This window comes from Apodemus sylvaticus, chromosome 13, assembly GCF_947179515.1.
Source record: "Apodemus sylvaticus chromosome 13, mApoSyl1.1, whole genome shotgun sequence".
NCBI classification, from domain to species: Eukaryota; Metazoa; Chordata; class Mammalia; order Rodentia; family Muridae; genus Apodemus; species Apodemus sylvaticus.
In genome coordinates this window covers 81,005,250-81,032,397 of record NC_067484.1, presented here as the reverse complement: position 1 = coordinate 81,032,397, position 27,148 = coordinate 81,005,250, and the positions used below count along the sequence as shown (strand labels likewise).

Here is a 27,148-nt window from a genome sequence, read left to right as displayed (position 1 = left end):
GGAACTGAATGGTAAAGGGGTGAGGGTTAGAAACCCTGAATTGGGATTAAGATTTTCTGCAACAATTTTGTTTGAGGACATTGAATGGCTTAGCCATTTATACCACACGACTATATAAACCTCAGTCTCTGGGTTGAGCTGCGGCTCTGGCCTTCTGTCCAGGGATCAGTTTGTCCAACTGGATTCCGTAGTATTGAAATTTATAGCTGTTTATTTTGGTGTTGTCATGAGCTTCCAGGCTTTGGAGACTTTGGGTGCGTGTAGGCTTGCATTTATATTTATAGCATGCTAGGGAATATACAGTGATCATCAAAAGCCATTGCGGAGTATATCAGTTTTGGAATATATTTAATGGATATCAATCCATGATCCTCACACCCGTGTTTATGTGTACCTCAGGCTGGTTCAAATTTGAGTAGTTCTCCTACCTTACCTTTGACCATCACGATTCTAGATATAAGTTTTCACACTCAGAACTATATCTAATGCTGTCATTAAATTGTCAGAAGCCTTACAAATATATAATCCTGGGAACTGTACTATGTTTAGTGTGCATGTTATCTATAGTTCTTTACTTGTTGAAGGTTTCTCTATCAGGAGGCAATGTCTATGATCACAGGAACAGACATGCTAGTGTATAAAATGGATTGCCACCCCCCCCCACCTCCAATACCAAATGGTCATCCCTGAGATCATGTGTATATGATGACTCTCTATAGACTGGGTGCATTTATGTACACAAACATGCATACACACACACACAAAAACAACAACAACAACAACAATGAAAGAAAACAAGGCCACAAGTTTAAGAGCGAGAGCTCCACAAGAGAGATTGGAAGGGAGGAAGAGAAGAGGGGAATGATGTAATTGTATTTAATTTCAAAAAGTTATTATATGTATAAAATGATGGGCTGCTGCCTCCTGTTGTGCCTTCTTGTGCGAGTTCCTGCCGGGGAGGCTGGCGCTGGAGCTCCAACGTCTGTCGGTCCGTCCGGTGTTTTCCCTAAGCTGAGGCTTTCTCTTCCCAAGCCCACTTCCTACACAGCTCTTCCCCAGTTGTAGCTGCAGTGGGCTGGGCCAGGAACAAATTAACCATTCTTAAAACCTAGTTATCCAGACCTAGACAGAGCGAGCCAATGAAACCATCCTGTCCATCTTCACTATAAAGAACCTCGTAGCCAGTAAAGAGAAACTGGTTCATTCTGTAAAGTGGGTTTAAACACACGTGCTTCCTGCTTCCGGCCAGCTTTCCACTCGGGGCACCACAAAGGCCCTGGAGGGAGACAATTTGTCTCTGGGGCTCAGCAGATAGCCTTCTGCCTGCTTCGCCCTGCTCTCTGGTGCCCTGAGGCTGTCCCATGCTGACTGCGGGCTGAGAACTGATTCTCAGTTGCTGTGTCTAAGCAGCTGGTCACTGGCGTGTTAGAACTTAGGATGAAAATTAATTCAATTCTGTAATGGAAAAACGTAACACGCATGCAGGGAGATGTCCTGGCTTTGTGTCTGTCAAGGGTTTCCCAAGTAAAAGGGGGAGGAGCTTAAATGTCTGCCCGGAAGAAGGAATGGGTGCTCGGTTTAGTTCCTCTGCCCAGGGAGGCTGCAGCTACAACACTCTGTTGCTGTGTTTCTCAACCTGTGGATGGAGACCCCTTTGAGGTATAATGACCCTTTCACAGGGTCTTAGTTGTAAGACCATTGAAAAACACAGATTTACGTTATGATTCATAACACTAGCAAAAGTATAGTCATGAAGTACCAACAAAAATAATTTTATGGTGGGGCGTCATCACAACTGAGAAACTGTATTAAAGGGCTTCAGCACTAGCAAGCTTGAGAACCACTGTTCTGTGACTTTAAGGACGTTATCACTAAGGGAATGTATTGTAGATCATCAAAGGATCTTTTACTTTTATTTGCAGTATTAAAATGTTGTTTGTGTGTATATGTTTGTGTGAGAATATTCATGTGTGTGTGTGATTCCTATGTGTATATGTGGGTGGAGACCACACGACAACCTTTTGTGCCCTTCTCTGGCAGTGCCTGCTTTGTTCTTTGATATAGTCTCTCACTGAACCCGCACCTCACCGATCCAGCCATGTTGGTTGTCTAATGATCCCCGGCAATGTATTTCTGTCTCTCCATCATGAGGTTTTAAGTCTGTGAATGCAGGTCCCCGTACCTGGCTCTTTTCTGTGAGTGCTGGGGATTGGACTCAGGTCCCGATGTTTGCATGGAACCTTCTTGACCAATACAGCCATCTTGCTGCTCCTGAATTGCAACTTCTGGCTTTATTCTGGGGGTTTACAGTTTTTATCAGACTCTGAAAACATAAACCGACAGCTTTAGTCATCTTGCTAACTGTTGACCTGATATTCTGACTTCAACAAATTGTAGTCAGTGAAGAGTATTTGGCTTTTGGTTCCTGTCTTGTGGCAAACAGGCACAGGAGGACAGATGGACCCCATTGGTGACAGACAATGAGCACCATGGATAAAGAAGCAGGAATAAGCAATTGCTCTTAAATTAAGGTTCCTCACCCTAACAAGGTTGGTCCCTGTTTCTCCTTCTGCATTTGTCTCCAGGTAGGGCTTTCGGTCTTTCTGCCCTGTTCCCAGCTACTGTTCATACTCCTTTAGACAGAATCTCAAGCCGGTCCTTCAGCTGGCTGTGGGCCAGGCTGGGTGTGCAGGGCATTCTTGTGTGCATTTGTAGAGCACCCCCACCTGCACACACCCGCACTCTGTAGCTCATGGTGGAAATGCACCTAAAATTTCCTCAGCATTTTTCCTTTCACAAAGGAGACAAGAGCTCTGATGGAACAGGGAGCAGCAGAAAGCCCTGGCTGTTCTCTGGTCCTGTTTTTCTCAGTTAATTGCCTCAGGAATTTCAGCAGTCAGCTATAATCTATGCCTTGGAAGGCTTCCTTGGGGTCCAGCTCTTCAGGAGAACCAGAACTCCCTGGAACAGCAGGATAGGGGGAAGACAATGCTAAGGAAGGGAGGAGCTCAGCATAGATCCTTCTAGATGGAGTGTGGGGGGGGTGGGAAGTGGTGGAAGCGAAGGGTGTGAAGAGGCAGGGCTCTGCTTGTCTTTCCCTGTTTTCTTTCTCCCTAACAATACAGCATCTCCTTTCCTTTCCCCACTCTTTCTTTAATGCGTCCTCTCAACCAGACTAAGATTTAACACAGGGCTTTCACAAGGATCTGAATATGAGGATAGGAAGGGGACTGGGATAGGGTCCCATTGGTACCACGGACAGATGCCAGGCTACCATTTCTAGCCCTGGCTCATTTGCAAGAGCGCCTTAAGGCAAGATAAATGTAGGATATACGTGATGAAAGTTTGATGCTCACTTCTCCAGTTAATTAAATGTGAACGTTCATGTTGGAAATAGGTTAAACACACTTTTTATACAAAGTGACAAAGACAAAGGTATTTTATGTGATGACTGACATCTTAAAGGGTATTTGTCACCTGTCTACTGGAACAAGTCCTACATTACCTCCACTATGGAATTAACTACGTTAACTAAGTTGAATAAATTAACTAAGGTGAGTTAATTTAGTTGAGGGTGAGAATGAACCCATTAGCCTTCCCTGAATTCCTAACTGGTGCAAGAGGATATTTTCTATGTCAGAATCTTCATTGAAGTCTTATGTAATTAATCAGGTAGAGTTGTCAGACACTTGGTCTGCCTTAAAGATCCTGGAAATTACTTCCAGTCTCCAGAAATAAAAAGAAGGGAATGGAGGCAGACTGAAGACCCCATTGATAAGGGAAGGGAAGGGGGTGGGGCGACTCTTCATCCACTTCAGCAATTAATTCATGCCTATTAAATGCCAGCCACTGGTTATGGCCCTGGAGTCAGAGCTGTGCACTGAGTAGATAAAAGCCCCACTCTGTGTGTGTGTGTGTGTGTGTGTGTGTGTGTGTGTGTTTGTGTGTGTGTGTGCAGTAAGAAATGAGATAAATGGTAGAAGAGTGGTGACCATCAAAATGGTCCGAGTAAGCAAGTGCTTCTAAGGAGTGAGCATCTGAGATTTGAAACAGGGCTGTTAGAGGGGGAGGTATTTGGTAAGGACCTGAAGACCTCGAGCCTTGTAGGGACAAGAGAAGAAGCTGAGCGACCTGGGAGGAGAACATTGCAATGGGGAGATGGTAGAGCAGAGGTGTGGTGCAGCAGGGTGTGTTGGCAACAGGGGCTGGGTGTGGGGATCCTTGACAGATGAGACCAGGGATAGAGGAGAGAATGAGAAGCTGGCCGTGAACTCTGCCCTGACATCTGGTTCAGACCCTGTTGTCCTTCTGTGGTCACTAAACCCTAGGACTATGGCATGCTGTGTGCTGTTCACACTTGTTTGTAAACTCTCAGGGAGCAAGGCTTTCTCTTTTATCTTTTTCATCGTAGAGCATTTATGTCTGTTGGCTTGGATGGAGTTGATTCTGTTCCAAAATCAGCATTTCAGATTCATAGAACACTGTAGAATGCCTGTCCAATTGCCAATGCATGAGTCATCTGAGGTAAAAATGGTAGCCCGAGGCCACCATGAAGTCTTTTCTGAGCCACTCACGTCCTAGAAACAGATGGGTGGGCCCAGACACAGGAAGAGAGATGGAATCTCTCTTCCCATGAAATACAGGTCCTCTACCTTCCTTCAGATTGGCAGAGCTAGGTCTTAGTGGGGTAGCATGGGAAGATTCATATTGGAGCCCCTGTGTTGAGAGGCAAGTCACTCCAAAGATTCTAGTATAATCTGAAAATGACCCACGGCAGACAACGTGTCCTGAATTCAGGATGTCAGCAAACTGTTCTGGCTCATGAAGAGTTAGGTATAGTTTGGAAGATAGGGTGAACCATAAAACTCTCAGGTACCATCAAAGCCATCCAGGTGCTCCTGTCTACTCTGAGGAGGCTGTCAGGAATGGGAAGACATCTGCTGACTGTTCTTTCTAGACAGCCATCACTTGTGTTTTCTGTAGGTTGATTTGTGTTTTAAGTGCACTACATGTCATAAGAGGCCACTCCCATTGGGTCTTACTCCCACCTGAAAAGGTGCTAAAATATATCCCCAACAGGGTAGTACATTTCCTGACTCTTAGTCGAAACTCATGGAGATGAGTTTTGGCTCAAGCATGGTGGTACTTTTACAGTCTTTCTGGCTGACCAGCTTACATTCCATGTGTGTTATCTTTGAAGATTTACTTGTCTCTGATGACGGGAAATGAGCTTCTTGGAGCAGACAAAGAAGGCAAGACTCAAGGCATGTGTGAGAGCCACCCTTGGTATAGACTTCTACCTCTCACTGCCTAGCAGATCTCTTCCACTTATTTTCATCAGCACCCTAAGGCCAGGGGTTCTCTGACTCTTATCTGTAGACCATGCACTAGCCCTGCAGTGACCACCTGTACGCCCAACAGAAGTGCAAACCCCTCTGAAGTCTACTAAACCCAAATCTACACTTGACAGACCCCCTGAGGGTTTCCCGTACACATTCAAGTGTGGGAAAACTAAGGGAGCACAAGGCAAGTGCCCTGTCCCCTCCTGGTTGTGGCCTGCCCACCGCCACAGGGGCTCTTGCCAGGAACTGTCCATCTTGCCTCTCAATGCCCCAGCTCCAGCTTTGGTTCCTGGTTTCCTTTAGCTTTTGGTTGTCCATGCATCTAGTTCCTGTAACATGTGTCCTAAAACACGGGAACTAAACTGTTACAGTGTATTTGGGATTCTGAAGTGGGATATGCGTGTCCCTCCTATGACCCTCTCTTGCCACGTGATAGACTGGCCAAGAGAAGAATCACCCTTAGAGTTCTATTTTAATTCATGCACATGGAAGGTGATTTACGGCTGACTGTGCTTAAATATCCTCTAGAAACATCTATCAACTAGTGCAAGGAGGCCAAATACCTAGTCATCTTAGGCCTTGATGAGACCATGAGACTGAAGTTTGTTGTAATTTTCGGACTAAGAGAAGCAAAACAGATCTCAGCTTTCTTGCAAAGCGAAGCAACAGTTTGGGTGCCTGAATTTGGCCTAATGGTACCTTTATCGGCAGTTGGTGTTTGAGGCAGCTTCTTAAGTGTGCTATAATGACAGGTATTCATGTCTCTTCCTGGGACCATGTGGAGACACAGGAAAGGGCAACAGCACCCTAGGGGGTGTGGTGACATCTGGACCCTGTCTTCAACCACAAAGATTGCCAAGGGAATTTTCCATGCTCATGGCTCTGGTCCACAGAAGGAGGGGAAAATTGAAAGTAAGCCCCCCTCCCCCAGGAGCAACAAAGGGTCCCTTCTCTGCAGCTCTCTTTCCTGGACTGAAACTGTGTGCCCTGTTCATCCTCCCAGTTTTGCATCTGAGATGATAGTTTACAGGGAGCAGAGTCCCACACCTAGGTAGCCCATGCCTGCATTTTGTTTCTACTTCCATGATTTTTCTGTTCTTGGAAGTAATGGAAATTGCTGGCCATGGGCGATCTGGACAGTGACAAGAATTTCATCTCTTGCAAATGTGTTTAAAGTTTCCTTTTCTCACCCACCCACTTCCTTGCCTGGAATAATTCAACCAGAGATCAGCTGGCCCCATTCATAGTGATTTGGGGGCTGTATTGTGGCATTGAACATGGATCCTTGGGCCGATCTAATTCTATTAGGGGCTGTGGTTACACACTGTCTTTCAGATGGTCACTTTCTTCTCACAACCTTGCAAGTTGATGGTGAAGCCACTGAGAAGGAGCTGAGGGGCAGAGAACCTGAAAGCAAGATGAATGCTTCCCAAAGGGCCAGATTGTGTGTGTGTGTGAGTGAGAGAGAGAGAGAGAGAGAGAGAGAGAGAGAGAGAGAGAGAGAGAGAGAGAGAGGTGGACGGACAGAGTCTTTGGGATAAAGTTCGCTAAGTAGACTAGGCTAGCTGACCAGAAAGCATCCCCCCTCCCCATCCGCCAGTCTCCTCCTACCCCAATGCTGGGGTTAGAAGAACACACCATCACACCTGCCTTTCACATGTTTGCAAAACGGATACTTTAATTCAGTTATGATTTCTCAGCAGCCTTGACAGCCTTTTAACAGTCAACATTGGCTCTCTCCTGTTCCTTGACAATCCTCCTTGCTGCTGCCCCTCCCCCTGGGGATCCCCATGGTTCCCACTTGGATGAATCAGATGCCAGCTTGGAGCCTGTACTCCTGAGGCACACACCCTGGTGGGGGAAGGAAGTCCTGGTCAGCTGGGTCTTCGAAGCCAGCTGAGGAGCTGGGAAGAGGGCCATGGGAATTCTTTGACCTGCTGACAAATTGACATCTCTGGGAAAGGGCACCAGCCACACTCAGTGAACCTGGACCCTCACACAGAGCAGGGCACATAATAGACTTCATGGTGGTTGAGTGAGTATCAGAAAGTGTAACTCCGCTGGCCTGCGATGCACATGACTGATGACTTCCAGGGGACATCTGTGGCGGACCCAGAGGAGTCACTGCTGCCCTGCCACCCCAGGCTGACTCTCTTTAGTGAGCAGTAGGAGAGCCACTCCTGTCTCCACTGACTCTAGAAACAGATTCACTTCCACACATCTGTCTGAGTCTCTCCTGCTCCTAGAAGGGCCACCAGAAGTCCCTGCTGAGGGTGTGTCAGCATTTTCTGGAATCCACTGTGTATCTTTTTGGGCTATCTTGTTAGATTCATCTCTTCACAAGGACTACGGTGGGTTCATCTTTGCATGCCTAGCACTTGGCAGTGAGCAAAAAATGGCACCACCACCCTTTCTTCATTTTCTCAGTGACAGTTTTCAGCTGTTGACAGAGCTCCCCCTGGAAGGTGCTCCCCCTGGAAGGTGCTCCCCCTGGAAGGTGCTCCCCCTGGAAGGTGCTCCCCCTGGAAGGTGCTCCCCCTGGAAGGTGCTCCGTATGACTCTTCTTCCATGACATGCAGCTTGAGGTCTGAATGTGCAGTCCTGCCTCTCCATCTAGGCCATGTCTCCTGCACATTTCTCAATGTTTACACAGTAGTGATGCACATGCAGCTTTATGTCTGGAAGTTTGTAGCGACCACTTTGTAGACTCTCACAACCCCTTATGTCTGGTGTGGTTTAGAAGTGGTTACTTAAAGTATTTGAGTCTCTGAAGAATTAGGACTTGAGCTGAATTATAGACTCTAGGATCAACCTTCTCTTCCCTCATTAACTTTACGAAGAATAATTTACATGCAAGAAGACTGACACGTTTTAAACGCACAGTTGGATGGCTTTTGACAACTGCATGCACCTTGACAAGCAAGACAAAAACCATTTCCCATCAAGTTCTTTCACGCGTCTTCTTTGCAACCTCTCCCCTCCTGAGCCCAAACAAGCTCTGATCTGCTTTCTGTCCTTAAAGATCATATTTGTCTTTTCCAAAACTTTGTATAAACGCAGTTGTACAATCCATACTCCTGCCGGCTGGCTTCCTTCACTGAGTGTGACTTGAAACCCTTCCATGTTGTGGCATGTGTCTGAGTGTTTGTATTGCCAATTAGCTCTGCTTGTACGAATGTCCCACAGCTTGTTTACCTGCTCACCAACTGACAGATGCTGGACGACTTCCAGGAGACTTCAGCTATTGTGAGTAATGCAACTGTGAATCTGCGTGAAATAGTTTTATGTGTGTACGTTTTCATTTTTCCCTTGGAACAGCCAAAGAATGGAACTGCCTGGCCCAAGGGTTGGTGTCTATTTCTGCTTGTCAGAAACTATCGAAGTGCTTTCCAATGCATTTCCCCCATGTCACATCCCATGAGCAGAGCAAGGGGCCCATGTGCTCTGTAGCCTTGATATGCCAATAGAGCCTGACATTTACTATCAGGCATTCTAAAAGTATAGTGTGCCAGTACAACTGTTTGGAGATGTAAAACTGGAGACTCAAGAGATTTTTCTAAAAGCAGCAATGAGGTCAGGCTGTGATCATAGAAAGGCCATGCTCTTGAGAGCACAGCTGGTGTATCTCCGGGAGCACTGCTGCTGCTCTCCTGCGTACATGTTGTCATTCTGCGGTCCTTCTGCTTCTTTTGAAACTAAGACATCATAGATGTTTTAGACTCTAGGTGATCCTAGAGTCACTCTGGCGCCCTTAGACAAAAATGCAAAGCTTCTTCTCCTGCAAGGAACCCCTGGCCCGTGGCTCAGTGCTGCATCCTGTCATCTTTTTATAGCACACTCTATACTTCTGGTTCTTAGTGGTTATGTGTCATCAGGGAGTTTGGACAGGGTAGGATACACTCAATCTAACTCTAGGCTCTCTTTTGTCTTTTCTGTAATTGAAGTCAACCAGATTTTCCCCATTCAATCATTAATTCATTCGCTCACTTTATATCCCGAGCACAGCCCCCTCCCTCTTCTCTTCCCAGTCCCACGCTCACACCCCCTTTTCCCACTATACCCTCCCTGCTCCTCAGAGAAGGGGAAGCCCCACCATGGGTACCAAACCACCCTGGTGCATCAAGTAGCATCAGGACTAAGAACATCCTCTTCCACTGAGGCTAGACAAGGCAGCCCAGCTATGGGGAAGGGATTCAAAGGCAGGCAGCAGTCAGAGAGAGTCTCCCCTCCAATTATAAGGGTCCCACAAAAAGATAAGGATGACCATCTGCTACAAATATGTAGGGGGTCTAGATCTAGTTCATGCATGGTCTTTGGCTGGTGATTTAGTCTCTGTGAGGCCCCATGCACCCAAGTTAATTATCTCTATAGGTCTTCTTGTGGTGTTCTTAACCACTCCAACGCCATCAATTCTCCCCCCAACTCTTCCACAAGTCTCCCTAAGTTCCCTAATGTTTGGCTGTGGGCCTCTGCATTTTTTTCCATCAGCTGCTGGATGATGCTTCTCAGAAGACAGTTCTGCTAGGCTCCTCTCTGTAAGCATAGCAGCGTATCATTAATAGCATTAAGGACTGGTTCTTGCCTATGGGATGGGTCTCAAGTTGGGCAGTCATTGGTTGACCATTTCCACAGTCTCAGCTCCATCTTTGTACCTGCACAAAGGTAGGATACAAAGGTAAGACACATTTTGGGTAGAAGTTTTTGTTAGTGGACTGAAGCCAGTTAGATTTTGAAACTGTACCCATGTTGTGCCCCTGTGAACTTTGCAAGTGTGCTGGGCTCATGCAGCTGTTAGGGTGGGGGAGAGCTTGGGCCACAGTGTTGTCTCTGCTCACTGTGGCTATGCCGAACCCTCAGCCCAGAAGGGAGTAACCCAAACTTGGGCTCCACACATAGACAGCTCATTATCTTCGATATCTCAATCTGCGGTCAGGTGTGACTTTGTTGCAGGACAAAGCACCATTTAGCTTTGCTGTATATCATTGTAGAAACAAAAAAGTATATTCTTTTCCTATGGTTCTTTAGTTCTCCCCCCCGCCCCCATTGGCTAGTGAATAAATAGTCCTTAGAGCTGAGCTTTTAAAACTGGATCTTTTCTCTGGCTCCATTTTGTTTGCGTGAAACAATACTTGCTCTGGATGAATGCTTGCTCCCCTCTTGAATGGCGCTAAAAGGGGGGAGCCCTGCCCGCCTCCCGGCATGGGGTAGGTGCACCCCCGAGTCTCACCATCTCTGCTAGGTGACATGATTGATGTCAGATTGTTCCCTCTTGACCCCGCTAATGATCCTTATCTTCTCTTCAAGACACAACAGACACTTCTTTCTCCTAAACTGTCCAGAGCAGGGAAGGAGAGCCCTTCCATGTCAAGAGCTATTGACCCCAAGAAACAAAGGCTCTGTCTCCCGGGGAGGGATGGTGCCTTGCTGAGGGCCCACAAGGCCCAGAAAGCTCTGAGCTGAGCCAATCCTCTTGTCATACAGGGAGCCAGACAGATGGTAAAGAGTTTACTCCCCAAACCTTGAGCACCGTACCTGAGAAAGGCTGACCATGTGCTGTACACAGAGCCTTGGGTCTATTTCTGGAGGTGCCACGTTCCTATTTTATCCTGATGCTATGATTTTTTTAAAAAAAAATGACAAAAAGCATCTTGAGAAAGAAACAATGTATTGAATCTTATACTTCCAGGTCACAATTCATCACACAGGGAAGAAGTCAGGTCAGGAACTCAAAGCAGAGAACTAGGGCTACAGAGGGACTCACTCTCTGGCTTGCTCAGGAGCGCAGGCTTAGCCAGCCTTTTTATATAGCCCAGAGCCACCTGCTTGAGGAATGGTGCTGCCCACAGTGGGCTGGGTCATCTTACATCATTTAATTCTCAAGACAGACTTGAGAAGAAGAGACCCAACATCATTCACACACACACACACACACACACACACACACACACACACACACACCTGCATGCATGCACGTATTGAAATATTGAAATATTTCAACTTTTATAACTTGATAAAGGCAGTATGAAAGCTGATGATGAAGTAAATATTTAAAGGTCTCCAGATGGTGACTGATGGAGAGGAGAGGACTGAAGTGTGAGAAGGAGGAGGGGGTAGGATAGCTAGCAAGGTGTAGAACTGAGGAAGAGAGCTAGAGACAGAGGGAGTCTAAAGCCAAGACCACCCAACTCTTAATCTCATCACTGGGCTGCCACTCAAGATGACATAAAATAGTGCCATTGGCCAGCAGCCTGCTGGGGGACAATGTCCGCATCTGACCACTGTGGACACATATGTGGGGCTCTCTTTGGATTGCAAAGAGAGACAGAAGGTCTAAGGGTCTCTGACGACCCTCTTCTCTCTACCATTCTTTGGTCCTCCTCTAGCTGATTCTGCCCTTGTCTCTGAGCATGGGTGGTTCCAGAAGACAGAGAGGAGAGCATTTGAAAGTGTATTTCACTGGGGTCCCAAGGCCAGCTCACTCGCTTAAATTCTGAAGGACGGTTCTCTTACACTGATTGAGCATAGCAGTATGAAGAACTTTTCCTGGGCTGCTGCTTTGTGAAGATGAGGATGGGAATTTGGTTTCCAAGGTAACCACCAGAAGGGTGACCACTTGGATGGGGCCCAGTAACTAGCAATACCAGACCATCAGCTGTATGCATCACTGCAGAACTTGACACTATCAGTAGTCCCTCTACCAGCAACTTCTTACATACTGTTAGCCTCCTATGTTAAGGACTGTTTTTGCCTCTGGCATCTCTCAGAGCCCTGAGATGTGCAATACTGAGCTCAGGTTATCTTCCTGAGAATTTAGTCATGCATGCCCTGGTTACTTGGGGATGTGTATGTGTGTGTGCACAGACATGTGTATACAATGTGGAGGTTGGAGAACAACCTTGGCTGTTGGTCCTCACCTTCTACCTTGTTTGAAATGGTCTCTGTTATCTCAGGCTTTACCACAGCCCCCAAGCTAGCTGGTCTGTGGGCTTCCAGGGATTCTCCTGTATCTGCCTCCTGTCTCACCATAGGAGTAGGATTGTAGATGTGTACTAGCAAGCTTGGCTTCACATGAGTTACGGAGATTTGAACTCAGATCCTTAGGTTGTATGGTGATCACTCTGTTCACTGAGCCTTCTCTGTAGTACCCTGATGGCTCCTTCCTTCCTTTGTCATGACTCTTGTCATAAAGTTAAGTGGCCAGTGACTGAAGGAAAGAAAGACAGAGGAGTCAGAATTATCTATCTAGGGCTATAGGGAAGAATCTAGGAGGGCCTGGGGCACTAACTATTGTTGGCACCCTCTGCTCTGGCTACCCAGAACATGCATAGTCCTATGAAACTGATCCGTGGACCTCCAATGGGGACAAATAAAGTGAACTCCATTTTGGGTCATGAACTCCAGGAAGCAAGGTTGCTTCTGACCCTAGGTTAGCTTCGGAAGCCTTTTACTACCTCAAACAAAGTCTGTTTCATGGCCAGGGCCCATATTCTCCCAATTCTCCAATTCCTGGGGTCTTTTTTATTGGTTTCTGGCTTTTGTCCACCTGCCTCTTCAGTTCTTCTGTGCTGGTCAGTCCTGTAGGCCAATGAACTTGATCTTTCATTCCCTCCTGCTCTCACTCCTCTTGAGCTCTCTACGACCCCCTAAGAATCACACAGATGAAATCATACAGCCCAGCCCGCGATGCCTTCCCTAGGCTCACTCTCCCTGTGTATCTTCACTGGCCTGGATGGTGACAGTTTGCCACCTGCCCATGTGGCAGCTGTGTCAAGTGGTTGTTCTCTTTGACCACACGGCTTCATTTCTGCTTGGCTGTGTGCCTGCTGCTTTTTCTCCCTCTTATACACAGCCTGTTGCCAGGCCAGGGTGACCTTGTTAAGGATCACCAGCTCATCCTAACATCAGGATCACAGACTTGGCCAGTCCTTCCTCTAGGACTCCTGAGCATTGCTGTGACCTTTTTGTGTGACATTATCATGACCTGGAGGTGTGCTTGACTCCTCCACAGGCTGTCAACTCATTCAATGGCTGTGACTGTCTTCATGTCCATTGGTAGCCCCAGTCTCCACATGGTACATGCTAATCACTTTCTCACCATTTTTTAGCCATTAGAGTTCTGGTCTTACTTTCTCCAAAACATCAAGGTTGTCTTCCTTGCTATATTGACAGCAAAACTAATTGTGGGCTGAAGTTATATGTACATGTGGAACCTGCTGCCCCAAAACAGACACGTGAGACACAGTCTACAGAGGGTAGATCTAGACTGCAGAAGTAGAGAACATTGTGGCTACCAGTCATTGTCAGAAGACTTGCCAGGTCTATCTGAACAGCTGCGTTTAAAGCAGTGGGAGTTCTGTAAGAATGGTAGTCAACCGTACCCTTTGGGAGCTGACAGAGAGCTAGGTGGACCTTTCCACTTTAAGATGGCTCAGCTGCCTGAAGTCTCAGTTTCTGCATGGGGAAGCTTGGACTTGACACAGACAGAATATGTGGTTTTTTAAAACTTATTTTCCCTCATGCCATACATGACACTAACTGGAGGTAGTTAGCCATGGAACAAGAGAACCAGGATCTGGGCAATGGGAAGGAATATTTCTGCTTTGATCTGTAGGTTTTCTGGAGTCACATCTCTGTTGAGAAGCGTTCTTATCTGTTGCTGGGTAGGATATCTGACATAGCAAGATGCCTGCAGGATGCTGGCCCTCCAGCATGCATTATACCCTCTGCAAAGGACCAATGATGTATTATTCATAAATCCTTTTGTCATCATTCCCGGGCCTGTAGTTGGAAGGTGCTTCCTGATATATGGGCTGAGAACAAGAGAGCAGTCAGACTAGGCAGAAGGCTTTCAATCATGACTCTGACTCCAGTGCTGCACTTAAGAGGCCATGGCTTCGGTTTTGAATAGAGATTGTTGCCTTTCCCATGACAGTGACTGAATTGTACCTCACAGGCTTATGTGTTTGAATGCTTGGTCTCCAGAGGTGATGATGCTCTACAGAAAGGTTATGGAAAGTTGGGGAGTGGGGTCTGGTTAGAGGACTTGGGGCACTCGTGGTGGGCATTGAGGGTTATGATATGCCTCCTGCCCGAGTTCTCTAAGTTTTGAACTGCTGGACTTCTCCATGATTCCCTGCCCTCCCCACCTCCAGACCAGGTACCTAAATGAACTCTTCAGTCCTGAAGTTGCTTCTGCCAGGTGACTTGTTATAACCACTAGGAAAGTAACTGATAGATATGACTTCTATTTTACTTGTACTGGAGATTGTTCCCCCCATGGCTCTTCTGTGAGTGACAGAGGGGCAAGCATATGACACTTGTTCACATGGTAATTGTAGCCTACCATTGTATTGTTACCATGGCATTAACAGCTTTGGAGAACTTGAGGTGAGGGCACCTGGCCACTAAACATGAAATAACTAGCTGTCATATAGCGTGTGGATTTTTGCTGCCTTTTCGCTATTTGATAAAAAAAAAATCTACATTATTTTTTGTGACTCTGTGAGTGGGCTGCAGAGTACTCAGCATTTAAGAGCATGTGTTGCTCTCACAGAGGACTTGGGTTCGATTCCTGGCATGCACGTGGTAGCTAACAAATGTCTGTAGCTCCAGTTCCAGGGGATCCGATGCCCTCTTCTGGTCTCTGTGGGTACTGCAGACATGTGATATATAAACATAGGTGCAGAAAAGCACCTATGTACACAGACTAAAAATAAATCTTTAAGAAATTAGAATCTTCTTTTAAGTGAGAATTTCCTTGCACGAGGAAGTCATTCTTCTGGAAGGATGCTATTTGATTGTGTGGTTTTCTTGGGAATGGGGAGTATTTAAACAAACAGTGGCCAAAATTAAAGATGTTGGACTAGAAAATGTTCTGTCTAAAGGGATTTTGTTTAAATTCAGTGGCAGTTAGGAAAAGAAGGGAAGCGAGGAGTTTGGAGACCTTTCAAAGATGTCTTTGGCTTTTCTAGAGGATGTTTCTTACATCTTCTAGCTGTAAGGTGAGACTCAGCACTGGAACCTTCCTAAGGTTTATGTCCTTGTGCACTGTGGAGTTGCCTAGGATGCCTTAGGGTTAGGATGAAGCAGGAGTATGGTACTCGTTCAAAGCAGAGGGTTGGGATGCAGCTCAGTGATGTAGTGCTGCCCTAATATATAGAAAGCTCCAGATTCGGTTCTCAGCAGTGTGAAAAAGCATGCACTCTCAGGCTGTATAAAGAGTAAAATGTACCAATGTCCACTAGAAACTTTATGTAGGGAGCTTAAACTGGGAGGTTAGGAAAGATACAGAAATGTTAAACTTAAGCGACTATGTCAATACCAGAAATGTATTTGAAATAAGGAATACTATCAAGGATAAAGACAGACCTTATATGATGATAAAATGTCAGTGAGTCAAGAGGGCATCACATCTTCAAGTGTGAACGTACTTAATGACAGAACTGGAAAGCAGCTATCACAAAACTTCATGGAGCTGAAAAGAAGACCTGCAGAAATGCAGCCTGTTAGCTGAACAGCTCAGCAATCCTTTCACATCTATCTATAAAGTAAACAAATGGAACTTACAGAAGCCAGGCATGCTATCACATGGCTGTAACCCCAGCACGTGGGACCAAGAGGCAGGTGGATATGGATGAACTGAAAGCCAGCTTGGTCTACATAGTAAGTTCAGGCCAGCCAAGGATACAGAGTGAGATCCATCTTTCTTTATGTAAGTGTTCATGAGTTGATCAACACTATCACTTAACTTGATTCAGTGGATAGTTAGAGACCAGTACTCCTAATTATGCCAAATACATACCATTTTCAATACATTGGCCATTCATCAAGATATTCTAGTCATAAAATTCACCTTAATATATCTGAAAGAACTGATACCAGAAAAATCATGTTTTAACAAGTTATCTGAAAACTCCTGAACATTTACAAATTAGTGGTATTTCTAATAAGCCAGTCACAGGATTAGGTTTTTTCTACTTGAGTTTTAAAAATTTTGTATTTTCAAATGTGTGTGTATGTGTATACGTGGGTGTATCTGCAGGTGACAATTTATCTCAGAAGACTCCTGGAGCTGGAGTGGCAGGTGGTTGTGAGTCATCTGACATGACCTGGGTACTGAACTTGGGTCCTATGGAAGAGCAGTGTGTGCTTGTAACCACCAAACCATCACTTTAGCCTCTTCACATTTGAGTTTAGTGAAATATTCACTACAAATGAAGTTTGAATAAAAGGAAACATATCAGAACGCTTAGGAAAGTACGGTGTTGCTTAGAAGAAATTGAGAATGATTGCTGATTTTCAAAAATAAAAACATCAAATTGATTAGTGAAGGTCCTGCTTTAAGAAACTTTAAAAATGGGCTCTGGACATAGCCTAGCAGTAGTGTGCTTATCTAGCATGGTAGAGGCCCTGGCCTCAATCTCTAATACAACAAAAAATGAAAAGTTCCAGTTAGCTATTTCACAACAGACAATAATTTTTAAAAGAATTAGAAACTAGTGAAAAAAAAAAAACCCAGCAGTTGAAATCCAAAGGAAACAGAAGGGAGAGAATGATGAACACGCACGGAGACACACCCACTGCTGGCTCTGTTCCAGGGCCAGGAACCATGTCAGCCTATCCTGTGTGCATGGACATGCAGTACTCAACAATTCTATGTTCTACTTATCACATAAATTCCAATTTAACGTAGACTATTTCTTTAAAATTTATTGTGTTTGGATTGTATTGGTTTTCTCTGTGTATTTGCCCACCAAGTGGAAATATCTACAAGCCAGAAAACATCTGTTAAACACTTGTATTGAAGAGGAAGATAGGGTGAGAGAGTCTCGCTCTAGCCAGTGTCTGAGGTGACTTGAGTGGCTGCATTGTTGCCAGTAAAAGGTGTCATTCTTCGTAACTTCTCATGTTTGTATCGTTCATTGAGTCAACTAAATTAATTGTTGTATTCTTCATTTCAGAAAAGCTGTACAACTCCAGTGGCCGAGATCTAAGAAGGGCCCTTTTCTCCCTGAAGCAGATATTTCAGGTAAAAAGAAAAACCACTACAGTCCTGGTTTCACTTTGCTAGAGTTAGATATATAAAAGCTTATACCTGTGCTTATTACAAATAGGAAAGTATGTTTTGAGGACATTACAAGTTAGGGCAGGGGGTTGCGGAGATGGCAGACTGAGCCATGGGCTTGCTGAGCAAAGGGTAGAACCAATTTGGATCTCCCGCACCCAGGTAAATGCTGAGTGGGCATGATGGCTGCCAGGATTCCCAGTGCTCAAGAGGTGGAAGTAGGAATCTAGGACAATGTGAATAACTACTCTAGCTGAGCTGGTGCGCTCTGGATTCAGGTGAGAGACCCTGCCTCAATGTAAAACGTTGAGAGCAATTGGGAAAACCACTCATGTCAACTTTTGGCTTCTGCATGCAAGCGCACACGTGCCTGCAACCCTCCCACATGTATCCACATGCATATACACATATCACACACACATACAGGAAAATTAGGATAGAATTCTAGAGGAGAATATTTTAGGTCAAATATTTCAGGTATAAAAAGTAAGGACAACTTAAACAAATAATATTTTATTCTATATTATAGTTTTTTTTTAAAGAAAAACCCATTTGATTGTAATTAAAGACCTGTGTTCTGTTGCCCCACCCCCCACTCACTACCTTCTTCCACCCCCATGGCTCTTCTCTTATCAGTAGTTGCATTTAGTGCTGTGAATATTCATGTTTCCATTCTAGTGGTAGATGCCCGCAGTGTGTGACAATCGTTGGGATTAACGTCGTGCACGTTTTCATGCTGTATGTGTCCTACTTCAGCTTGCTCATGGAGAGTGAATGGGAATGGGTGTGAGTAGCTCTGGCTAAGGTTGTATTGTATGCAGTGATCCCAAGCTGTTCTGCGCATTCTTCTTTGGGTAGATGGTTTACTTCACCCCAGTTTTGTTATTATAAATCCTGCTACTGTAGGTATGTTCCCTCATGCATGTGCAAGTCCCTCACCACTAGTTTCATGTTATTGCTCCATACACATCAAACCTTTCCTTCATCCCTATACTGAGAGAAGCCCTTAGTGAAGGGCTAGGTCAGGCTCCAGATACCCATGAGACCGCAATGGGCAGAGGAAGGCTGTGAAGGTGACCTTTGCATGGAGGATGACTGTTCATTATTTTTTTCATTATAATTTTATATTCATGTATACATTCTACTTTCCTCTAATTCTTGTGTTATCCATGTCTTTAAAAGATTTTCTTTGTTGATAATTTTAGCCAGAGTGAGTTTCTTCCTGTTAAGAGGGACTAGGCAAAAATGCTGGGTAAACCAACCAAACACAAATCAACAAACAACCCTCTAACTCACCCACATATTCTTACCTTCTTTAAACTTGTTTAGCCATAGTATGTTTGAACAGGATGGGACCCCTTTTCTTTTGGAAATTTCTAAAGACATGTCTTCTTTTCTTCTACACTCCAAGTCTGTTGCTGGGGACATGGTTTCTCTGTCACGTTATAAGACGTGTTTATCCTTTTTTCACATGGAGAGCAGGGAGCTATCAGATAACACTAAGATATTCTCCCTCTCAGAAGCAAGCTGAAGGTTTGCCCAGTGGTTGTCCAGAGATGGAACAATACACATCAATCAGCATGATAATTGCTATGGGTCTAGACACACGGAGTAAGTTTGAACTGATAGACACATTCACAAGGATACTAACAAGTAACAAGGATAGATCAGATGGATAGGGAGTGGGTGCTGGTGGACTATTTTGAAAAGGGCAAACTTTTAGAATCTCACATTCATCTTGCTTTTTCATATTGAATTTTAAGGTAAAAGGATATCTCTTTTAAAAATGAAAGCCTTTGTAGGTAACAAAAAATAGAAAGCCTGGGATTTTTGTTCCTTAATGAATCCATCAATGAATTAATAAAAAAACAAAAGTTGCTAACATGCCAGAAACAAGGTACCACTAGACATTAGGTACCTCCTAATGGAAACATGAAGCATGATGTAGTGAAGTCAACAAATCAACCCTGGATTTAGACATGAATACAACTACAAATAATTAAAGACAGAAGCACATGCTAGACATCACTTTAGGGAAATGATTTGCCAAATTCAGATGGTGGGCTGCTCAAAAGAATGGTTGAGTTTCTTCAGTACATATCAGTGAGGGTAGGGGCATTATCTTCCATTAATTGGTTAATAGGTGTTTCTGAGTTTTAGACTCATAAATGAATATGTGGATCTTACTTGGATCTTTTCTTGGCCTGAGCTCTGTGACTGTGATAAAACACTCTGGTAAGGAAATTTAGGTAAGGAAAGGGTTTATTTCAGCTTATAGCTCCAGGTCATAGTTCACTGATTAAGGAAGTCAGAGCAGGAACTTAAGGCAGAAGCCTGGATGCCTGCCTGAACCAAGGTGATTACTAGCTTGATCTCTGGCTCATGTTTCTCTACCCTTCTTATATAGCTGAAACACACCTGCCTAAGGATGACGCTGTCTTCATATATCAGTCATTGATCAAGACCATCTCTTACAGATATGACCACAGGTCAATCTGATCTGGATATTTCTTGAATGAGGTTCCTCTTCCCAAGTAACACTTAAGTTGCATTAAATTAACATCCTACATAAACAGTGATGAAAAAGTTGTAAATAAGGACACTGTCTAGATGTTTGATCATTTTTTTAAAGCACAAAATGTTGCTTGTAAATACCTACTTTTACAAGGTTTCTATAGTTAGAAACTATATGTATGCTCTGAGAATTGCTTCAAGTTCCATAGCAGGAGAAGATAGAATGATCAAACAAGACTGTTGTGAGCTCATTTACACCTGTGTTCATAGGACTATTTGTTTTACATGCGGTGAGATTTTTCCCAAATTGAAAACTTAGAAAGAAAATCAAACCAACTTGTTCAGACTTGTTATATAGTATTTGAACCAATCTACTCTTTGGTGTGTGTCCCTTGAGTTTCTCCTGTTGTTTTATGAAATGGTTTTTTGAACAACTAAGGTGGTACTATGTAGACAAGCATGAAGGAAGGTATTTGCTACCAGGAGTGGGGACAAAACCACACTCAAGACCAATTATGCTGGAGGTTGGCTGGGCCTGACAGGCAGCATGTGGGTAAGGCTTAGGCTGGTGTCTTTTTATGTCTGGGTCTGCATCTTCATCAGCTCTCACGTTCTCTAGGCAAGGAGGTACTTTTAGAGACTCTTACTTCAGGAGCTTAAAAAATAAAGACATTGGTCATTTGGGATTGAGTCAGTTAGTAACAATAATAACAAGATCTAAGACAAAACAACCCCCCCCCCAAAAAAAAACAAAAAGAAAAACACCAGGGCTGATGGCTTCTGGGATAAGGGCACTTGCTGCCAAGCTTGAAACCCTGAATTTGACACCAAAGACTCAACTTCCACAAGTTGCTAGTCATCAACATCTGCCTGTACTGCCATGTGTTTCAACACATGTGAAATTTCACACACACACACAGATACACACACACACACACACACACACACACACACACAGAGTAAATGTAAAAACAAATCACAAGCCAATGAATAGCTCCTACAGAAAATTCTGGAATGTGGTAGCCATCCCTTATCAGCTAGCGAGAATGTTTTCAATTTCATAATTGTCTGAGGCCAGTGTCTTAAGAATCCTGTGTCAATCCCTATATATTTCCAGGATATGTATTTAAAATCTAGGACATTGCCAATTTGGAAGCCTTTCTCCACATTTATTATCCACAAGTCTCTCCTTCCCTGGTGCCTTATCTCCACGGGCCCGTGCATTTTAGCGAAGGGTCTGAGTTACTCTCATGAACACCGTCTCGCCTGTCCAGTGCTTTTTTTCCAAGTGCCTTTGCCAGACACTCAGTTCTCTGGTATATTAATATTAGTGATTAGCTTGACTGGTTTCTTGAGAGCTTGTTCGCACTTTTTCACCATGAAGTCATGTGTGAATCTAGTTTTAGTTAAAGCAATAAACATTTGTTACATGCTTAGAAAACCCTCCTGACTAGACATGAGCTCATCTGCATGTCCAGTTCACATAGCTGCTAGAAAAGGGGGCAGAGGGAGGGAGAAGTATTTTTTATTTCCTTTATACCTACCAGTGTAAAGTAATTTTCCAAAGACTCACGATACTGTCCCACTTTCTCTTTCTTCCTCAGCCATGATTATCTCAAAGTCTGAGTTCACACAGCTGCCTTTCATTATGTTCTGTCTTGCTCCGCCCCTGCCCCCTAACTGGCGCTGACCCTGCCTGGCTGCATCACTTCCACGGACCTGTACTATGTCTGCCCACATGTAACTCAAGGCCCCCATCCATATAATTGAAAAATGTCATATAATAAAGAAAGGGGCTGATTGCATGTCGAGACAGGAGAATTGTGCCAGGTCATCTATTTTCTTTCTTAGTGATAATCCATGGTTGCTGGTCTATGCTGGCCCTCTGTCACTCCATTGGCTTTCTGTATTCCCATTGCTGGGTACTGCTTGTGAATTCCTGCGCTGTTGTCTGCTATGACAAAGTACAGATGTTCCTGCTGTATCTTTCCTATGTTAGAGGCAAGGTGCTGTATATTCTAGGGAGTCTGCAGCAATGGAAGTGTCTGTTTCACAGGGCTCCCCAGAATTTGGTTTTACAGCAACTGCCCACATTGAGTGATGGCCAAATGTAGCTCAGTGGCCCTGGGCAAGTATGTTTTGCTTGCTTTCCTGCCCTCTTGAGTCTCAGACTATCTATAAAGAGAGAGTTGTTGTATGAGACAGTGTTTCTATCCTGCCCATTTGGAAACTGAGCAGCCGAGCCTGGGTCTCAGGTCAGCAATCCCATTTGGCATAGAGTCCTGCTTCCTTGTCTTCTCAAAGCTTCCTAGAGGGTGAAGGGGTGAAGGGTTCCCTCTTAGAACCTCTGTTTTACCTGGAAGGAAGGAAGCTTTGATGATCACAGCCCCAAAGCTCTGTCCACTGAAGCTTCCTCATCCTCAGGTATGAGGAGGGCTAGGCAGTTTGCAGTAGGAGAGTCCCCCATGAGGCTCTCAAATGGACGTCCAAGGGTCCCTTGCCCAGTCTATCAGGAGAGCTCTCTTTGAGAAGCACTAGCATAGTGGTATACTGAGTTTTTCTCTGTCCTGCCTCCGGCATGGCCATGGCAGCTGTTTTGCAGGGTATCGGGCTGCTGCAGGTGAATAGTTGCTCCTGTCCTTAGCTCCCTTCCTTGTGCTGCCAGCTATGTAAGGGAAGAGATGAGAGAAGAGGCTTCTGTAGGTTGACAGAGAGTCAGAGTGTGTTCAAGAGAGTCAAGCCTGTGCTTGGAACTGCTGTCTCTAGGTGATCTGCTGGGACAGGGGTGTGCTTTTCGTGACAGGTTGCATGGTCACTGGCTGCTGCTGTAGTTAAAAACTACACATGGAAGTTTCATGTGGCCAGCACACTGGGTCCTGTGGGGTGTGGGCCCTGAGGACCTTGAAGAATGAAAAGCAGAGTACTGTACAGCTTCCGGACAGGCAAGGATTCGTTTACTTCATCTTTATTAGATTACCCAGAAGGCAATAATTGGTCTTTGGCAAATGACAGTGTGAAGACTTGTAAAATTTCTTTGGCAAGAGTTAGACGCTTGCTCATGTGCGTGCGCTCTCTCTCTAAAAAAACCCTTCTTAAAATTCAAAACAAAACAAAAACCAGAGGTAAGGATGATCTGAGAGGAGTTGGGGGAAGGGAGGAAGCATAATCAAAATATATTGTCTGAAAAAAGTTAAATTAGCATATTTAAAAAGAGTTAGATACTTGGAACGGAGCAGAATCTCCTATGGGGGTCACTTTACTTCAAAGATTTCTGCATAGTTTGAACAATGTGTCTTGGATATAAGGTAGACAGAGACAGGGACCTATTTGAACACTTAAAAAATTTTTTTTTAATTTTATTTCCTTTCTTTCCTTCCTACCAGGATGACAAGGATCTGGTGCACGAATTCGTCATAGCTGAAGGTCTGACCTGTTTGATCAAAGTGGGAGCTGAGGCGGATCAGAACTATCAGAACTACATCCTGAGGGGTGAGTCATGGCAGCCCCTCTGTGCAGAGGCCAAGGTCGCCCTCAGGAGCTCACAGGCTGGGGGCTTTGTAAGAAATCTGGGATAATGGAAGTAAGATTCCCTGTGGCAGCTCGTAGCATTTTTTTATCAGTTCCTCAGCTCCTAGTAGCTAGCTGGTATCAGGACTGACTTAGTTCCATGTAGGTCACTAAAAGCAAAAACTGGCGACTCACTTTTTAAATAAACCCCTTTATTTAATAAGGGGGGCACACACTAATTGGGCTCAGGTAGACTCTTCATTTTGGCTCAAAGCTACCCAAAACTAAAACCCTGATGTATTTCTAGGAGGAAAAAAATTAGTTTTTTAATTTGAGTTGTCCCCCTGGGGGGGTTGTCATTAAAGAGAACATTCCTTACCATGCCTTCCTGTTTCTGATTCATACATCTCAGGTGGGCCTGGGAACTTGCACTGTAAAGACTCGATTCCAATTACTGCCTTCTAATTTAATGTGCAAATTAGTGTATGGGTGGCTTTGAAGTACTGTTGCCGTTCAGAGCTAATGGTCTCTTATGATGGCGGTGATTCGGGTCTTCTGCTAAGTAATCTTGTTTTCTCCTGTAAATAATAACCCAATACCATGTGCAGGTGGGCCAGAAAAAATAGTTTTGAACTACACAAAGGAGACATCTCATATAAGTCAACATTACCCCATTTTATAGTTGAAAATAATTGAGACTCAAAGAAGTCAGTGCTTGTGCCCAAGGCTGTCACTGTCCCTGGGCGTGGCCTGTGCACTAGCCCAGACCAGGATGCTCCTGGATTTTCCTGACCCTTCGGTATGAATAACTGTGACTCTGATTTTCATAAAAAAAGAAAAAAAAGAAAAAACCATAGACATCTTTTCCTTTTCCCTTTGGGTGAAGGGTGCGTACACAAGCTGTGTGATTAGGTATCGGATGCCCCTGGTTGAGTTGACCGAGGCGGCAGCGGGGCCGCTTGCCCTGAGAATGCTTCATTAAGTCCTGTGTTGTTATGTAGCTCAGGTTAGACCAACTCTCCTTCCCTGCCTGGCACCACTGAAAACCCACACAGAGGAAGGCACAACGGACAACTCCTTGGGGTCACCGAACACATCCTCAAGTCAGTGTTCACTCTTTGGGTTTGCCTTGCTAAATGCCATGTGTGTAGGAGAGGGCACCTTCCTTATCTTCTTCATTGGCTCTGAGGTGTATCTATGACTGTGTCTGTGAGATGGCAGGTCGGCCCCTTCTGTTGCTTTTCATTTTCCCTTGGGCTTGTTACAGATTTGAATCGGCTTTCAGGAAGGATGCCTGACCGTTGAGATGCGCGGTTTCTGCCCTTCCATCTCATTTAGTCATTAACTTGGAAATCGTGGTGGTGTGTAAAGACACACAGACCTCAAGCTGCATGCTCTATTGTATCCAAAGGTGGCAGCTGTCTCTGTGTTAGAAGGAACAAGTCCACATGGAAGGAAAAACTTGGTGTGGCTGGGAAGAGTCTCTCTAGGAAGCAGTAGTGAGTACCACCCCATAGCTAGCCTTGGCATTGCCCAGAGAATCTTTGTATGGAGTGCAAGTGGAGGTGACTCCTTGTACAAGGTCCTGGGGTAGAGTGTTGTGAATTCCACTCTCCAGCAACTGTAGACGGGGTTGACATCACGAGCGCCATTTAGGCTCTCTGCCATACTGAAGCTTGCAGTGGTTAGTTAATTGATAATGTTCTGATCCGGACCAAAAAGATGCTAAGAGCAATATGTTGCATGTTAACAAGTGAGAATGCCTGCTCTTGGCCCAGAGAGATCCTGGAAAGCACCTGTCGACCCCACCCCCATAGAAAGCGCCAGAGGTTAAGACCCTCTCTGGGCAGCACTGGTGCGGTATGAGAAGGTGTAATGCTTCGCTCCACCACCAGGGTCTGGCCTTCCCACTTTTCTGTCCAATAGCACCCACATATTAGAGTCTAGAAGGCTTGCCTGCAGTCCTGGGAACATGAAGAGTTGCTCACACCACTCAAGTCACTTCCCAGCATGCCCTTTGCCAAGGAAAGGAGTATCTTCTTCTGTCTGCCCTCAATCTACTGAGCCTCCAGAGATTCTCCCCAACCAGGGCGCCGTGCTCCCTCCGTGCTCCCTCCGCAGCACACTGCCATGTGTCTTGCTGAAACTCGTGCCGAGAAACGTATCTTCTGGGAGCGTATGAATGATGTATTTCTTGGGGTGTGACTGTTTCTGTTTTTAAACGAGGAAACTATCATTTTTCCTAACCCACGTGCTGAGTCCCTCCTCCGTGTCCTCAACAGAGTTCTTGCGAGCACTTTACAGTTGCCGGCAGTCACCAGACATTCACAGTCAAGACTCGCCTCCGGCTGCTTCTATTTGCCCAGCCATGTTTTGATCATATTACACTGGAGTAGAAGTAGAGGAGGGGCAGGCAGAGATCAGGAGGACAAGGAGGAGGTCTGCAAAAGTTTTCCAGTTACGTTATTGGTTTCCGGTGAAAGTACAGCAAGACACACAGGGCCAGGCAGAGCACACCAGGGACCTGTCCAGCAACAGTGGGAGTGGGGACTGTGATCACGTACCTTCAGAGGGAAGGAATAGCTGGAGTAAAATACACAGGCCTGTAGGTGTAATGGTTGATGTGCACTGTGGCCATGAATGGGTTTAGAACCACATACTTAGCATGCTTCTTAAGGTCTCCCCAAGGGGAGAAAACCCTCTCTGAATGTGGGTGGCATTGCCCTATGGGCCGGGGTCCTAGAAGAAATACAAAGAAGAAAGCAGGTTGGCCGCCAGCATTTCTTTCTGCTTCTTGACTGGTGCAGGGTGTCCAGGAGTCTCACACTCCTGCTGTAGTACCTAAAGATCCACTTCTCATCCACTGTGCCCGCTACAAAGGACTATGCTCTCGAACTGGGAGCCATGATCGACTCTTTCTTCCCTAAGATGTTTTTGTGACGCCTTTCACCACAGCAGTGAGAACACTGGATCTGGCTGTTTACAATTATTTCAGCAGGCTCTGGGACCCACTAGTGTCCCTGGAGCGATCAGGGCTTGTGCATGGTGACTTTGGGTGTGGGGCACTTAATACAGAAGTGGTTGAAGGTGATGGGTTACTTAGGAACTGACTGGCTTTAGACCTCAGCCAAGCAGCATTCAGGAAACAACTCTGCAGATGGTGAGGTATGGTGAGGTATGGTGAGGTTGCTCTGACCTATACTCCAGGGAGATACCTGTGAGGTCACTTAAAAGCTTGGCTTGAGGTGACCACCTGTGGTCCTCTCAGGCCTGAGGAGCAGCATATGGATAATTCAGCTGTCGTCTGTATCTACATTTAGAAGATGTACTGGCTGGTTTTGTGTGTCAACTTGACACAGGCTGGAGTTATCACAGAGAAAGGAACTTCAGTTGGGGAAGTGCCTCCATGAGATCCAGCTGTGGGGCATTTTCTCACTTAGGGACCAAGTGGGGAGGGTTCCTTGTGGGTGGTGCCATCCCTGGGCTGGTCTTCTTGAATTCTATAAAAGAGCAGACTGAACAAGTCAGGGGAAGCAAGCCAGTAAGGAACATCCCTCCATGGCCTCTGCATCAGCTCCCGCTTCCTGGCCTGCTTTAGTTCTAGTCCTGACTTCCTTTGGTGATGAACAGCAATGTGGAAATGTAAGCTGAATAAACCCTTTCCTCCCCAACTTGCTTCTTGGTCATGATGTTTGTGCAGGAATAGAAACCCTGACAAAGA

At 45.2% G+C, this 27,148-nt stretch overlaps 1 protein-coding gene across 2 annotated transcripts in view; it reads left to right on the top strand.

Moving 5' to 3' along the window:
- The window catches only part of Fhod3 (formin homology 2 domain containing 3), a 438,336-nt gene that overhangs the window by 172,777 nt on the left and 238,411 nt on the right, over window positions 1-27,148 (top strand). For both annotated transcript variants that reach the window (XM_052155219.1, XM_052155218.1), the window contains exons 4-5: window positions 17,303-17,370; window positions 23,304-23,409. In XM_052155219.1, coding sequence (XP_052011179.1) covers window positions 17,303-17,370; window positions 23,304-23,409 — 174 coding nt within the window. The remainder of the gene's footprint in view (window positions 1-17,302; window positions 17,371-23,303; window positions 23,410-27,148) is intronic.